Source organism: Eurosta solidaginis, chromosome 2, assembly GCF_040869045.1.
Source record: "Eurosta solidaginis isolate ZX-2024a chromosome 2, ASM4086904v1, whole genome shotgun sequence".
Classification (NCBI taxonomy): Eukaryota; Metazoa; Arthropoda; class Insecta; order Diptera; family Tephritidae; genus Eurosta; species Eurosta solidaginis.
Window position 1 is genome coordinate 79540382 of NC_090320.1, and position 18072 is coordinate 79558453.

Consider the following 18072-nt stretch of genomic DNA (forward strand, 5'->3'; position numbering starts at 1 on the left):
AAAACTACTTCATAGCTCGAAAGGACGTTAAAAGCAAATGTGCAGACTTCCCAGATCAATTTGAACAATTTCAAATGCATTTGAAGGATAAAAAAAAAAAAATCCGAAACCCCCTCAACAAAAGCTTTAAATTTAGGGGCGGACTTTCACAATTTTTTTTGTATGGAGACCAACACGATAGTTATAATAAATGCGCTTATTTTTGAATAATCCGAAAATACTTAGGGAATTCACAGGGTCCCCTATTCGCCGCATGTGCTATACTATAATAAACTTTATTTTGAAACCTATAAAAAAACTTATATCCTAAAAATTTGCATGAATACGACACTCTTGTGAATGGCCCAGCTGCTTTCTTGTTATTTGAAAGAAATCTTACTTAGACCCTATAATTTTATTTTTATGTTTGCCTTCATAATCTAATTATTTGTTTTTATGAAATAAATAAGTATCAAATTAGAGGCGGTCAACTATTTCACATAAACTGCTGCACTTTGCATGAATACGGGTTTCAAAATTTTCAAATGCAACGCGGCAGTTCTAAGAGTTTTCAAATTCATGTGAAATTTTGCGCAGCTTATTTTTAACCCATATTTTTAAGTCATATCCGCCCCGCAAAGTAAACTTTTTCTAACGAACGGTTTAGTGTGTATGTTTTGTAGACGAAGAAAATTCTCAACAGATTTTTAGACTTTTCATTGTAGGCATTTTTAGGCTACAGAAGATTTTGGAGAAGTGGGCGTGGTCAGGAAAAGGAAGACAATGGAAAATATAGTAAAAGGGGAATGGTAGGGAGGTGATAAAGGATCGTTTTTCAGCAGTGTAGCATAATAATTTTTATTATAGTAACTCACACGTCCTGCAGCTCCCTGCTTATAGTATTCTTTAAATTCGCCGCAAATTCATCATCGGTAGCGCACAAAGATAACTTTTTATTAACTATTTTTGAAGTTATAGGCGACAACATGCTACTGTGGGGAATTTCTTCGCCTTTAAGCGTATCTAAAGTCATCTGTAAAAAGTTAAATTATGACCTGGTAAATCATAATTACATATATGTACATGATTATGTATGACGTACCAGCGCGAAAGCGGCATAACCCCAAAACCATTTTTCACACACACAACTGTGGATTAGGTCGAATATACGTATCATACATATGTTGACAAAGTTATTTGAGGCAAAAGTATATTACTAGCAAGGTGGTATATGTTGTTTGTTTATGCCTGGAGGCCGATTATTTCAAAAGTAAGATTTGTAGGTTAGGCTATTTTCGCGCTGGTAGCGTCATAGGTATTTATAACTTGTATTTTACCGCTAATATATTTAAAGTATCCACAATCGCTTTTGAAGATGCAACCAGAATATCGACGTCTTCTGGCCATGATACAGTTTCAGAAAAAAATTTCAAAAGCTCATAGAAAGTCCAAGGAAACTCTTCATTTAAAGTCGGAATCTCCACATCCTTTGGGAAATAAAAAAGTATAATTATTATTTTAGTATATTTTTTTTTTTTTGCCTAAGAAAACGGAAATATGACTTCACCTTCGAACTAATCTCTGTTCCATAACGCATAATCATTTCTTTAACTTGGTCAAATATTGAAGCAACATCCGGTAAATCGAAAACAGACTTCAAACATTTGTCCACAGTGACGTCATAGGACAATATTATCGGAATATCTAAGCCAAAAATATTAGAAGAGATTGAAAAAATGCTAGTAATTAATATGCTTTGCGTATGCAAACTTCACTATAATTAGGCACGTTTTACAATAGGCGATTTTCTGGTAGGTTTTTGGACATTCAATCGAAAGTATAAGACAATCATGGTTAAACGTCCAAAAAATGGACTCGTGTAAAAGATGGTTTAGATTAATTTTACGACAATTCTAGATCAATTTTATTTAAATCAGTTATGCAATCCCATAAAGTAAAACTTACCTTTAGTTTTCAAGAAATGCTTTAAATAATCATCATAATCATAGCTCACAATAGCTGCTGCGCAGTTTTCCAAATTAAATTCCTCAAATATTTCATCAATTGACGTAAATTTATTGTACTCGACTGTACAGTACAATTTATTCAGAAGGTTATAGTTCGGTGCATCAGTGCAATAGTTGTAATAAATCGACATGAAATGCTTGTTCTCCACGTTCTTCCAAATTTCAAAACCCAACGAGTACGGTTTTACTTGTGAACGCATTTTAATTTGGTTTGCCAGTGTAGTGAGCTTATCACTGTGTAGTTCACGAATAAGCGACTCAATCTGCAAAAATTAATATAAAATAATGCGTTTTATTAATTCACAATAGGGGCTATTTGAGGTCACAAAATCATTGGGCAGAGCACGTCACAGGACACAGGCCTTGCCATCGTTGAGTTAATTTCTTCAAATCTTGTTTAACCCCTGTTCAGCATGCTACAGATAGCAGCCGTTGCTGTTATGTTGTTTTAACCTCACAAAGGTTTGCGTAAGTGTTCCCGTTGGGGCGGTACCCGCTGCTTCTTCCATCAAATGGTTCCTGCTGACACGGCTGCTTCCTAAACTATTATCTCCGTTGCATGCATGAGAAAAATACCAAGTCATACCCTCGTTTTCCGCTCGGTTTTTGTCGGCACCAGCACACGAGTAGGACAGGGCAACCAACTCCTGACCCCGTCGCAATGTTAGCGGTATCTGCCCAGTGCAGCTCATGCTTGAGCGATGACTCTTCCCCAATTTTTCTGGGCGCAGCAACGGTAACCCCACATCGTCACCAAATGACTTTTAAATGGCGTCTGATGCTAGCTTTAGAATCAATAGTTACTCTTGCCATCGAAAAAAGCATAGCACCACTACCGGGTATGCACCTCACCACGTCGATGGCATTACGCCACCAACTGCCCGATACCCACAAATACTGGATGTGACATTGATTATTAATTTATATTATACTAGCCTTTACCCGCGGCCCCGTCCGCAAAGAGAAATTTAAATATATGGGCTATTCGCGTTAGCCTGCTTATTAAGTTATCTGTTTAAAATTTTGTTTTCTGTCTAATGCTTTTTATTTTTCTAATTGAGTAAAAAAAGAACTAAATGAGCTGATAACCTGATAGGATCCCAAATGATCCCGAAATTATCCAAAAAAAGCTACGAAATAACCCCCACGCTATCGCGGACGGATCTCGAAAACCATCAAGAAATGCCCCGGAAGGGTCTCCAAAAGTTCCCGGAATACTCCCAAAAAAACCCAAAATGACAACGACACGATTCTAGACGTATCCAGAGAACCACATAGAAATGATCCCGAAAAGGTTCCGAAATGACCCTGACGGGCTCCCGCGCGGATCTCAAAAACCATCCAGAAAATATCCAGGAAGGGTCCCTAAATTATCCCGACATACTCCAGAAAAAGTTCCGAAATGGCTCCGAGGGGATCCACGACGGATCGCGAAAACCATACAGAAATGATTCCGGAAGGATACCAAAATAGTCCGGAAATGACCCAGATGGGATCCCGCACAGATCCAGAAATGATCCCGGAAGGGTCCAAAACATATCCCGGAAAAGTAACGAAAAATCCCGAAATGGCTCCTACGGCATCCCGGACGGAAACAGAAATGATCTCGGAAGGGTCCCCAAATGATCCCAAAATGGTCCCGAAATAACCCTGATGGATCCGGCAAACCATCAAGAAATTATGCCGGAAGGGTCCCCAAATGATCCAAAAATAATACAGAAAAAGTTACGAAACGACCCCTAGAGGATCCCCAAATGATCCCGTATTAGTCAAGAAAAAGTCCCGAAATGACCCCGACGGGATGCCGGACGAATCCCAAAAACCATTCAGAAATGATGCCGGAAGGGACCCCAAATGATCCCGAAAAAGTCCCGCAATTATTCCGACGGGATCCTGAACGGATGCCGAAAACCATCCAGAAGTGATGCCGGAAAGGTCCTCAGATGATCACCTAATAGTCCCAAAATGACCCTGATGGCATCCCGGACAGATCCCGAAATCCATCCAGAAATGATCTTGGGAAGATCCCAAAATGATCCCGAAATAGTCTCGGAAAAGTTCAGAAATTACCCTGACGGGTTCCCGGACGAATCCTGAAAGCCATCCTTAAATGATCCCGAAAAAGTCCCGAAATGACCCTGAGGGGATCCCGACAGGATTCCGAAAACTATCCAGAAATGATGCCGGAAAGGTCCTCAAATGATCCCCTAATAGTCCCGAAATGACCGTGACGGGATCCCGAACGGATCCCGACAACTATCCAGAAATGATGCCGAAAGGGTCCGCAAATGATCCCGTATTAGTCGAGAAAAAGTCCTGAAATGACCCCTACGGGATCCCGGACGAATCCCAAAAACCATCCAGAAATGATTCCGAAAATTATCCAGAAATGATGCCGGAAAGGTCCCCTAATAGTCCCGAAATTACCCTGATGGGATCCCGGACGGATCCCGAAAACCATCCAGAAATGATGCCGAAAGGGTTCCCAAATGATCCCGTATTAGTCGCGAGAAAGTCCCTAAATGACCCCGACGGGATCCCGGACGGATCCGGAAAACCATCCAGAAATGATGCCGGAAGAGCCCCCAAATAATCCCAAAAAGGTCCCCAAATGACCCCGACGAGATCCCGGACGGATACCGAAAACCATCCAGAAATGATGCCGGTAGGTACCCCAAATGATCCCGAAAACTATCCAGAAATGATGCCGAAAGGGTCCCCAAATGATCCCGTATTAGTCGAGAAAAAGTCCCGAATTGACCCCGACGGGATCCCGAAAACCATCCAGAAATGATGCCGGAAGAGCCCCCAAATGATCCCGAAAAAGTCCCCAAATGACCTCGACATACTCCAGAAAAAGTTCCGAAATGGCTCCGAGGGGATCCACGACGGATCGCGAAAACCATACAGAAATGTTTCCGGAATGATTCCAAAACGATTCCGAAATAGTCCGGAACTGACCCAGATGGGATCCCGCACAGATCCAGAAATGATCCCGGAAGGGTCCAAAAACTATCCCGGAAAAGTAACAATCCCGAAAACCATCCAGAAATGATGCCGGAAGGGATCCCAAATGATTCCGAAAAAGTCCCGCAATGATTCCGACGGGATACCGAACGGATACCGAAAACCATCCAGAAGTGATGCCGGAAAGGCCCTCAAATGATCACCTAATAGTTCCGAAAAGACCCTGACGGGATCCGAATGGATCCCGACAACTATCTAGAAATGATGCCGAAAGGGCCCGCAAATGATCCCGTATTAGTCGAGAAAAAGTCCCGAAATGACCCCGACGGGATGCCGGACGAATCCCAAAAAACATAAAGAAATGATGCCGGAAGGGACCCCAAATGATCCGGAAAAAGTCCCGCAATTATTCCGAAGGGATCCTGAACGGATACCGAAAACCATCCAGAAGTGATGCCGGAAAGGTCCTCAAATGATCACCTAATAGTCCCAAAATGACCCTGACGGCATCCCGGACAGATCCCGAAATCCATCCAGAAATGATCTTGGAAAGGTCCCAAAATGATCACGAAATAGTCTCGGAAAAGTCCAGAAATTACCCTGACGGGTTCCCGGACGAATCCTGAAAGCCATCCTTAAATGATGCGGAAAAAGTCCCGAAATGACCATGACGGGATCCCGAAAGGATTCCGAAAACTATCCAGATATGATACCGGAAAGGTACTCAAATGATCCCCTAATAGTCCCGAAATGACCGTGACGGGATCCCGAACGGATCCCGACAACTATCCAGAAATGATGCCGAAAGGGTCCGCAAATGATCCCGTATTAGTCGAGAAAAAGTCCCGAAATGACCCCGACGGGATCCCGGACGAATCCCAAAAACCATCCAGAAATGATGCCGGTAGGTATCCCAAATGATCCCGAAATAGTCCCGAAATAACCTCGTCGGCATCCCGGACGGATCCCGAAAATTATCCAGAAATGATGCCGGAAAGGTCCCCAGATGATCCCCTAATAGTCCCGAAATTACCCTGATGGGATCCCGAACGGATCCCGACAACTATCCAGAAATGATGCCGAAAGGGTCCGCAAATGATCCCGTATTAGTCGAGAAAAAGTCCCGAAATGACCCCGACGGGATCCCGGACGGATCCCGAAAACCATCCAGAAATGATGCCGGAAGAGCCCCCAAATGATCCCGAAAAAGTTCCTGACGAGATCCCGGACGGATCCCGAAAACCATCCAGAAATGATGCCGGAAGAGCCCCCAAATGATCCCGAAAAAGTCCCCAAATGACCCGGACGAGATCCCGAACGGATCCCGAAAACCATCCAGAAATGATGCCGAAAGGGTTCCCAAATGATCCCGTATTAGTCGCGAAAAAGTCCCGAAATGACCCCAACGGGATCCCGAAAACCATCCAGAAATGATGCCGGAAGAGCCCCCAAATGATCCCGAAAAAGTCCCCAAATGACCCCGACGAGATCCCGGACGGATCCCGAAAACCATCCAGAAATGATGCCGGAAGAGCCCCCAAATGATCCCGAAAAAGTCCCCAAATTACGCCGACGAGATCCCGGACGGATCCTGAAAACCATCCAGAAATGATGCCGAAAGGGTCCCCAAATGGTCCCGTATTAGTCGCGAAAAGTCCCGAAATGACCCCGATGGGATGCCCGACGAATCCCGAAGACCATCCAGAAATGATGCCTAAAGAGACCCAAAATAACCCCGAAAAAGTCCCGTAATGATCCCGGAAACCATCAAGAATTTATCTCTCGGTACGCAAATGATCACGAAAAAGTCCCCAAATTACCCCGACGAGATCCCGGACGGATCCCGAAAACCATACAGAAATGATGCCGGAAGGGCCCCCAAATGATCGCGAAATAGTCCCGAAATGATTCCGGAATAGTCCCGAAAAAGTTCCGAAATTACCCCGACGGGATCCCGAAAACTATACAGAAATGATCCCGGAAGGGTCCCAAAATGATCCCGAAATAGTCCCGAAAAAGTCCCGAAATTACACAAGCGGGATCCCGGACCGATCCCGAAAACCATCCAGAAAGGATCCCGGAAGGGTCTCGATATGACCCTTACGGGATTACAAATAAGGTGAAGCTAATTATAAAACCATGTTTATAAGGCAGCAGGCGCGTTGGAGCGAATGAAGAGTTACATTGAAACATACAGGTAAAGCTAATAAAAGCGTGCTAATAAAAACAACTGAAGGAGGGCGGATGGCGGGAGGAGAAGGAGAGGACCACTGATCGTTTTTCCAAAATTGTTTAGATCTCGATCTGTATGTGCCAGATACCAAAAACTCTTGATTTTGGAGAAAATTTATTTTGAGTTATAACAATTTATAGATTTTACACCAGAGGTGGAGACGGCGGGTGTCACCCCGAAAAAGTCCCGTAATGATCCCGGAAACCATCAAGAATTTATCTCTCGGTACGCAAATGATCACGAAAAAGTCCCCAAATTACCCCGACGAGATCTCGGACGGATCCCGAAAACCATACAGAAATGATGCCGGAAGGGTCCCCAAATGATCGCGAAATAGTCCCGAAATGATTCCGGAATAGTCCCGAAAAAGTTCCGAAATTACCCCGACGGGATCCCGAAAACTATACAGAAATGATCCCGGAAGGGTCCCAAAATGATCCCGAAATAGTCCCGAAAAAGTCCCGAAATTACACAAGCGGGATCCCGGACCGATCCCGAAAACCATCCAGAAAGGATCCCGGAAGGGTCTCGATATGACCCTTACGGGATTACAAATAAGGTGAAGCTAATTATAAAACCATGTTTATAAGGCAGCAGGCGCGTTGGAGCGAATGAAGAGTTACATTGAAACATACAGGTAAAGCTAATAAAACGTGCTAATAAAAACAACTGAAGGAGGGCGGATGGCGGGAGGAGAAGGAGAGGACCACTGTCGTTTTTCCAAAATTGTTTAGATCCCGATCTGTATGTGCCAGATACCAAAAACTCTTGATTTTGGAGAAAATTTATTTTGAGTTATAACAATTTATAGATTTTACACCAGAGGTGGAGACGGCGGGTGTCACTGCTCACTTTGTAAGCCCTCGACTTATTTGACCCCTTGAGTCTGTGATATTGGTGAAGGCCAGTATACGTAAAGTTATAATGTGTAATAATTATTAAAAAGTAATTGCTCGAAGGGGTCGTGGGACCCCCACCCCTCTTTCCATGTTCGAAAAAAATTTCGCTAGTAGACTACTGTCTGTGTCCCAAATTTCATCAAAATCCGTTCTGGCGTGATTCAGTCGCAAAGACTAAAAAATATAATAATTAAATTATAACTGTTCCTAGAGGTCCCCCTCCCCCCTTTTGAAAAATATATAGCTAGTAGATCCTTCTAGACTATTGGCTATATGTGTGCAACATTTCATCCAAATCGGTCCAGCCGTTCTTGCGTGATTGAGTCACAAAGACAAACGTCTGGACAAACATCTTCACATCCAAACTTTGCCATTTATAATATATACTAGCCTTTACCCGCGGCCCCGTCCGCAAGGAGAAAATAAAATATATGTGCTATTCACGTTAGCCTGCTTATCAAGTTGTCTGTTTAAAAATTGCTTCTGTCAATGTATTTTATTTTTTAATACATTAAAAAAAGAGTTAAATGAGCTGATAGGCACGCTTACATGAGTAGTACAATACTTTTTTTTCGAATTAAAAATTACATTTTGTTTTTAAGTTAAATTAATTGATATGACAGGGGTGAAAGAATTACTACTCATAGAACAAAGGAGTGATACTACAATTAGCTAAAACCAAAAAGAATTTTTTAAATGAAAGTAGTGTTGCTTTTTCGTGTGTTTAGTTGGTTAAAATATTACAAAAATTGTAATTATAGTTGTAACAGTTCGTTACAGGATTCCTTAAAAAATAGAACGAAAAAGCTGTGTTAGATATTAAAGATAAAACATACCGAATTTTAATTAAGAATAATTTGCAGTAAATCCACGGCCATGTGTGCTGAATTACCGGTTTCGAAGAGACCTAAAGTGATCCCGGAAGAGTCCCTGAATGACACCAAAATAGTCACGAAATGATGCCGACGGGATCCCGGACAAATCCCGAAAACTATCCAGAAATGATGCCGGAAGGGTCCCAAAATAATCCCGAAGTAGTCACGGAAAGTCCCGAAATGACCCTGACGGGATCCCTGACGGATCGCGAAAACCATCCAGAATTGATTACCGAACGGTCCGAAAATGATCCCGAAATAGTCCGGAAAAAGTCCCGAAAAAACTCCAACGGGATCCCGAACAAATCCCGAAAATCACCCAGAAATTATCCCGGCGGGGTCCCAAAATGATTCCGAAATAGTCACGAAAAAGGCCCGAAATGACCCTGACGAGATCCCGAAAACCATCCAAAAATGACTGGAGGGATCCCTAAATGATCCCGGAAAAGTCCCCAAACCATCCAGAATTGATCTCTGAAGGTTCCGCAAATGATCCCGATATAGTCCGGAAAGTCACAAAAAAACTCCGACGGGATCCCGGACAGATCCCGAAATCACCCAGAAATTATCCCGGAGGAGTCCCAAAATGATTCCGAAATAGTCCCGAAAAAAGCCCGAAATGACCCTGACGGGATCCCGAAAACCATCCAGAATTGACCTCTGAAGGGTTAGCAAATGATCCGGAAATAGCCCGGAAAAAGTCACGAAAAAACTCAGACAGATCCCGAAAATCGTGAAGAAATTATTCGGGAAGGGTCCCGAAATTACCCCGAAATAACTCCGACGGTATCCCGGACAGATCCCGAAAATCATCTAGAAATGTTCCCCGAAGAAACCCCAAATTATCCCGAAAAAGTCCTGAAATGATCCAGACGGGATCCGGACTAATCCCGAAAACCATCTAGAAATGTTGCCGGAAGATACCCCAAATTATCCCGAAAAAGTGCTCAAATGATCAAGACGGTATCCCGTACGAATCCCGAAAACCATCTAGAAATGTTGCCGGCAGATACCCCAAAAGATCCCGAAAAAGTCCTGAAATGATCCAGACGGGATCCCGGACGAATCCCGAAAACCATACATCCAGGTACCCCAAATGATCCCGAAAAAGTCTTGAAATGACCCCGACGGGATCCCGGACGAATACCGAAAACCATCCGGAAATGATGCCGGTGGGTACCCCAAAATGATCCCGAAATAGTCCCCAAAAAACCCCGAAATGACAACGACACGATTCTAGAGGTATCCAGAGAAATACAGAAATGATCCCTGAAGGTGTTCCAAAATGATCCCGAAATAGTCCAGAAAAATTTCCGAAATGACTCTGACGGACTCCCGGACGGATCTCGAAAACCTTCCAGAAAATATCCAGGAAGGGTTCCCAAATTATCCCGACATAGTCCAGAAAAAGTTCCGAAATGACCCCGGGTGGGATCCACGACGGATCGCGAAAACCATACAAAAATGATTCCGGAAGGGTCCCAAAATGAGCCCGAAACAGTCCGGAAATGACCCCGATGGGATCCCGCACGGATCCAGAAATGATCCCATAGAGTCCCATAACTATCCCGAAAAATTAACAAAAAATCTCGAAATGACTCCTACGGCATCCCGGAAGGATCCAGAAATGGCCTCGGAAGAGTCCCCAAATGATCCCGAAATAATACAGAAAAAGTCATGAAATGGACCTTAAAGGGTCCCTAAATGATTCCGAAATAGTCCCGAAATTACCCTGATGGGTTCCTGTACAGATCCCGAAATACATCCAGAAGTGATGCCGGAAGGGTCCCCAAATGATCCCGTATTAACGGATCCCTAAATGACCCTGACGGAATCCCGGACAGATCCCAAAATCCATCCAGGAATGATCTTGGAAAGATGCCAAATTGATCACGAAATTGTATCGGAAAAGTCCTGAAATTACCCTCTGACGGAATCCTGGACGAATCCTGAAAACGATCCTTAAATGATCCCGAAAAAGTCCCGAAATTACTCTGACGGGATCCCGTACGGGTCCCGGAAACCATCCAGAAAAGATGCCGAAAGGCTCCCCAAATGATCCTGTATTAGCCCCAAAAAAGTCCCGAAATGACCCCGACGGGATCCCGAACGGATCCCAAAAACCAACCAGAAATGATGCCGAAAGGGTCCCCAAATGATCCCGTATTAGTCGAAAAAAAGTCCTGAAGTGACCCGGACGGGATCCCGAAAACCATCCAGAAATTATGTCGAAAGGGTCCCCAAATGATCCCGTATTAGTCGCGAAAAAGTCCCAAAATGACCCCGAAGGGATCCCGGACTGCTCCCCAAAACCATTCAGAAATGATGCCGGAAGGCACCCTAAATGATCCCAAAAAGCCCTGAAATAACCCCGACGGGATCCCAGACGGAGCCCGAAAGCCGTCCAGAAATGATGCCGGATGGGACCCCGAATGATCCCAAAAAGTCCCGAAATGTCCCCGACAAGATCCCGGACGGATACCGAAAACCATCCAGAAATGATGCCGGTAGGTATCCCAAATGATCCCGAAATGACCTCGTCGGCATCCCGGACGGATCCCGAAAATTATCCAGAAATGATGCCGGAAAGGTCCCAAATGATCCCCTAATAGTCCCGAAATTACCCTGATGGGATCCCGGACGGATCCCGAAAACCATCCAGAAATGATGCCGAAAGTGTTCACAAATGATCCCGTATTAGTCGCGAAAAAGTCCCGAAATGACCCCGACGGGATCCCGTACGGATCCCGAAAACCATCCAGAAATGATGCCGAAAGAGTTCCCAAATGATCCCGTATTAGTCGCGAAAAAGTCCCGAAATGACCCCGACGGGATCCCGAAAACGATCCAGAAATGATGCCGGAAGAGCCCTCAAATGATCCCGAAAAAGTCCCCAAATGACCCCGACGAGATCCCGGACGGATCCCGAAAACCATCCAGAAATGATGCCGGAAGAGCCCCCAAATGATCCCGAAAAAGTCCCCAAATGACCCCGACGAGATCCCGGAAGGATCCCGAAAACCATCCAGAAATGATGCCGGAAGAGCCCCCAAATGATCCCAAAAAAGTCCCCAAATGACCCCGACGAGATCCCGGACCGATCCCGAAAACCATCCAGAAATGATGCCGGAAGAGCCCCCAAATGATCCCGAAAAAGTCCCCAAATGACCCCGACGAGATCCCGGACGGATCCCGAAAACCATCCAGAAATGATGCCGAATGATCCCGTATTAGTCGCGAAAAAGTCCCGAAATGACCCCGACGGGATGCCGGACGAATCCCGAGGACCATCCAGAAATGATGCCTAAAGGGACCCAAAATAACCCCGAAAAAGTCCCGTAATGATCCCGGAAACCATCAAGAATTTATCTCTCGAAGGTACGCAAATTATCCCGAAAGTACCCCGACGGAATCCCGGACGGATCCCGAAAACCATCCAGAAATGATGCCGGAAGGGTCCCCAAATGATCGCGAAATAGTCCCGAAATGATTCCGGAATAGTCCCGAAAATGTGCCAAAATAACCCCGACGGGATCCCGGACGGATCCCGAAAACTATACAGAAATGATCCCGGAAGGGTCCCAAAATGATCAAGAAATAATCCCGAAAAAGTCCCGAAATTACCCCGGCGTAATCCCGGACCGATCCCGAAAACCATCCAGATATGATCCCGGAAGGGTCTCGATATGACCCTTACGGGATTACAAATAAGGTGAAGCTAATTATAAAACCATGTTAATAAGGCAGCAGGCGCATTGGAGCGAATAAAAAGTTACATACAAACATACAGGTAAAGCTAATAAAAGCGTGCTAATAAAAACAATTGAAGGAGGGCGGATGGCGGGAGTAGAGGAGAGGACCACTGATCGTTCCTCCAAAATTGTCTAGATCTCGATCTGTATGTACCAGATACCAAAAACTATTGATTTAGGAGAAAATTTATATTGAGTTATAACAATTTATAGATTCTACACCAGAGGGGGAGATAAAGGGGGGCGGGCGGAGGGTGTCACTGCTTACTTTGTAAGCCCTCGACTTATTTGACCCCTTGAGTCTGTGATATTGGTGAAGGCCAGTATACGTAAAGTTATAATGTGTAAAAATTATTAAAAAATAATTGCTCGAAGGGGTCGTGGGACCCCCACCCCTCTTTCCATGTTCGAAAAACATTTCGCTAGTAGACTTTCTGTGTCCCAAATTTCATCAAAATCCGTGTAGCCATTCTGGCGTGATTCAGTCGCAAAGACGAAAAAATAGAATAATTAAATTATAACTGTTCCTAGGGGGCGGGGACCACGCCTCTTTTGAAAAATATATAGCTAGTAGATCCTTCTAGACTATTGGCTATATGTGTGCAAAATTTCATCCAAATCGGTCCAGCCGTTCTTGCGTGATTGAGTCACAAAGAAAAACGTCTGGACAAACATCCAAACATTCAAACATCCAAACTTTCCCATTTATAATATATATTAGATTAGATATTAGACTAGTCTTTACCCGCGGCCCCATCCGCAAGGAGAAATTTAAATATATGGGCTATTCGCGTTAGCCTGCTTATCAAGTTATCTGCTTAAAATTTTGTTTTCTGTCTAATGCATTTTATTTTTATAATTGAGTAAAAAAAGAACTAAATGAGCTGAAACCTGATAGGATCCCAAATGATCCCGAAATTATCCAGAAAAAGCTACGAAATGACCCCCACGCTATCGCGGACGGATCCCGAAAACCATCCAGAAGTGATGCCGGAAGGGTCTCCAAAAGTTCCCGGAATAGTCCCAAAAAACCCGAAATGACAACGACACGATTCTAGACGTATCCAGAGAACTACACAGAAATGATCCCTGGAGGTGTTCCAAAATGAAATGGCTCCAACGGCATCCCGGACGGATCCAGAAATGATTTCGGAAGGGTCTCCAAATGATCCCAAAATGGTCCCGAAATGACCCTGATGGATCCGGCAAACCATCAAGAAATTATGCCGGAAGGGTCCCCAAATGATCCAAAAATAATACAGAAAAAGTTACGAAACGACCTCTAGAGGATCCCCAACTGATCCCGTATTAGTCAAGAAAAAATCCCGAAATGACCCCGACGGGATGCCGGACGAATCCCAAAAACCATTCAGAAATGATGCCGGAAGGGACCCCAAATGAACCCGAAAAAGTCCCGCATTTATTCCGACGGGATCCTGAACGGATACCGAAAACCATCCAGAAGTGATGCCGGAAAGGTCCTCAAATGGTCACCTATTAGTCCCAAAATGACCCTGACGGCATCCCGGACAGATCCCGAAATCCATCCAGAAATGATCTTGGGAAGATCCCAAAATGATCCCGAAATAGTCTCGGAAAAGTCCAGAAATTACCCTGACGGGTTCCCGGACGAATCCTGAAAGCCATCCTTAAATGATCCCGAAAAAGTCCCGAAATGACCCTGACGGGATCCCAACAGGATTCCGAAAACTATCCAGAAATGATGCCGGAAAGGTCCTCAAATGATCCCCTAATAGTCCCGAAATGACCGTGACGGGATCCCGAACGGATCCCGACAACTATCCAGAAATGATGCCGAAAGGGTCCGCAAATGATCCCGTATTAGTCGAGAAAAAGTCCCGAAATGACCCCGACGGGATCCCGGACGAATCCCAAAAACCATCCAGAAATGATGACGGTAGGTATCCCAAATGATCCCGAAATAGTCCCGAAATGACCTCGTCGGCATCCCGGACGGATTCCGAAAATTATCCAAAAATGATGCCGGAAAGGTCCCCTAATAGTCCCGATATTACCCTGATGGGATCCCGGACGGATCCCGAAACCCATTCAGAAATGATGCCGAAAGGGTTCCCAAATGATCCCGTATTAGTCGCGAGAAAGTCCCGAAATGACCCCGACGGGATCCCGGACGGTTCCGGAAAACCATCCAGAAATGATGCCGGAAGAGCCCCCAAATGATCCCGAAAAAGTCCCCAAATGACCTCGACATACTCCAGAAAAAGTTCCGAAATGGCTCCGAGGGGATCCACGACGGATCGCGAAAACCATACAGAAATGTTTCCGGAAGGATTCAAAAATGATCCCGAAATAGTCCGGAAATGACCCAGATGGGATCCCGCACAGATCCAGAAATGATCCCGGAAGGGTCCAAAAACTATCCCGGATAAGTAACAATCCCGAAAACCATCCAGAAATGATGCCGGAAGGGATCCCAAATGATTCCGAAAAAGTCCCGCAATGATTCCGACGGAATACCGAACGGATACCGAAAATCATCCAGAAGTGATGCCGGAAAGGTCCTCAAATGATCACCTAATAGTCCCGAAATGACCCTTAAGGGGTCCTGGACGGATCCCGTAAACCATCCAGAAATGATCCAGATATAGACCCGAAGAAGTCCCGAAATGACCCTGACGGGACCCCGAAAGGATCTCGAAAACTATCCAGAAATGATGCCGGAAAGGTCCTCAAATGATCTCCTAATAGTTCCGAAAAGACCCTGACGGGATACCGAACGGATCCCGACAACTATCTAGAAATGATGCCGAAAGGGCCCGCAAATGATCCCGTATTAGTCGAGAAAAAGTCCCGAAATGACCCCGACGGGATGCCGGACGAATCCCAAAAAACATCCAGAAATTATGCCGGAAGGGACCCCAAATGATCCGGAAAAAGTCCCGCAATTATTCCGACGGGATCCTGAACGGATACCGAAAACCATCCAGAAGTGATGCCGGAAAGGTCCTCAAATGATCACCTAATAGTCCCAAAATGACCCTGACGGCATCCCGGATAGATCCCGAAATCCATCCAGATTTGATCTTGGGAAGGTCCCAAAATGATCCCGAAATAGTCTCGGAAAATACCAGAAATTACCCTGACGGGTTCCCGGACGAATCCTGAAAGCCATCCTTAAATGATCCGGAAAAAGTCCCGAAATGACCATGACGGGATCCCGAAAGGATTCCGAAAACTATCCAGATATGATACCGGAAAGGTACTCAAATGAACCCCTAATAGTCCCGAAATGACCGTGACGGGATCCCGAACGGATCTCGACAACTATCCAGAAATGATGCCGAAAGGGTCCGCAAATGATCCCGTATTAGTCGAGAAAAAGTCCCGAAATGACCCCGACGGGATCCCGGACGAATCCCAAAAACCATCCAGAAATGATGCCGGTAGGTATCCCAAATGATCCCGAAATAGTCCCGAAATAACCTCGTCGGCATCCCGGACGGATCCCGAAAATTATCCAGAAATGATGCCGGAAAGGTCCCCAGATGATCCCCTAATAGTCCCGAAATTACCCTGATGGGATCCCGAACGAATCCCGAAAACCATCCAGAAATGATGCCGAAAGGGTTCCCAAATGATCCCGTATTAGTGGCGAAAAAATCCCGAAATGACCCCGACGGGATCCCGGACAGATCTCGAAAACCATCCAGAAAAGATGCCGAAAGGGTTCCCAAATGATCTCGTATTAGTCGCGAAAAAGTCCCGAAATGACCCCGACGGGATCCCGGACGGATCCCGAAAACCATCCAGAAATGATGCCGGAAGAGCCCCCAAATGATCCCGAAAAAGTCCCCAAATGACCCTGACGAGATCCCGGACGGATCCCGAAAACCATCCAGAAATGATGCCGGAAGAGCCCCCAAATGATCCCGAAAAAGTCCCCAAATGACCCTGACGAGATCCCGGACGGATCCCGAAAACCATCCAGAAATGATGCCGGAAGGGTTCCCAAATGATCCCGTATTAGTCGCGAAAAAGTCCCGAAATGACCCCAACGGGATCCCGGACGGATCCCGAAAACCATACAGTAATGATGCCGGAAGAGCCCCCAAATGATCCCGAAAAAGTCCCCAAATGACCCCGACGAGATCCCGGACGGATCCCGAAAACCATCAAGAAATGATGCCGGAAGAGCCCCCAAATGGATCCCCAAAAAGTCCCCAAATTACCCGACGAGATCCCGGACGGATCCTGAAAACCATCCAGAAATGATACCGAAAGGGTCCCCAAATGGTCCCGTATTAGTCGCGAAAAGTCCCCAAATGACCCCGACGGGATGACGGACGAATCCCGAAGACCATCCAGAAATGATGCCTAAAGAGACCCAAAATAACCCCGAAAAAGTCCCGTAATGATCCCGGAAACCATCAAGAATTTATCTCTCGAAGGTACGCAAATGATCCCGAAAAAGTCCCCCAATTACCCCGACGAGATCCCGGACGGATCCCGAAAACCATACAGAAATGATGCCGGAAGGGTCCCCAAATGATCGCGAAATAGTCCCAAAATGATTCCGGAATAGTCCCGAAAAAGTTCCGAAATTACCCCGACGGGATCCCGAAAACTATACAGAAATGATCCCGGAAGGGTCCCAAAATGATCCCGAAAAAGTCCCGAAATTACAACGGCGGGATCCCGGACCGATCCCGAAAACCATCCAGAAAGGATCCCGGAGGGGTCTCGATATGACCCTTACGGGATTACAAATAAGGTGAAGCTAATTATAAAACCATGTTAATAAGGCAGCAGGCGCGTTGGAGCGAATGAAGAGTTACATTGAAACATTCAGGTAAAGCTAATAAAAGCGTGCTAATAAAAACAACTGAAGGAGGGCGGATGGCGGGAGGAGAAGGAGAAGGAGAGGACCACTGATCGTTTTTCCAAAATTGTTTAGATCTCGATCTGTATGTGCCAGATACCAAAAACTCTTGATTTTGGAGAAAATTTATTTTGAGTTATAACAATTTATAGATTTTACACCAGAGGTGTAGATAAGGGGGGAGGGAGACGGAGGGTGTCACTGCTCACTTTGTAAGCCCTCGACTTATTTGACCCCTTGAGTCTGTGATATTGGTGAAGGCCAGTATATGTAAAGTTATAATGTGTAAAAATTATTAAAAAAAAATTGCTCGAAGGGGTCGTGGGACCCCCACCCCTCTTTCCATGTTCGAAAAAAATTTCGCTAGTAGACTACTGTCTGTGTCCCAAATTTCATCAAAATCCGTGTAGCCGTTCTGGCGTGATTCAGTCGCAAAGACTAAAAAATATAATAATTAAATTATAACTGTTCCTAGGGGG

General features: G+C 45.1%; 1 protein-coding gene across 1 annotated transcript in view; it reads right to left on the minus strand.

Moving 5' to 3' along the window:
• Positions 1-18072, minus strand: part of Dref (DNA replication-related element factor) — a 148577-nt gene that overhangs the window by 28809 nt on the left and 101696 nt on the right. The window contains exons 2-5 of the mRNA XM_067765882.1: positions 1945-2269; positions 1547-1683; positions 1317-1466; positions 855-1012 (exon numbers count right to left, since the gene is read on the minus strand). Of these exons, the coding sequence (XP_067621983.1) occupies positions 855-1012; positions 1317-1466; positions 1547-1683; positions 1945-2269 (770 nt within the window). The remainder of the gene's footprint in view (positions 1-854; positions 1013-1316; positions 1467-1546; positions 1684-1944; positions 2270-18072) is intronic.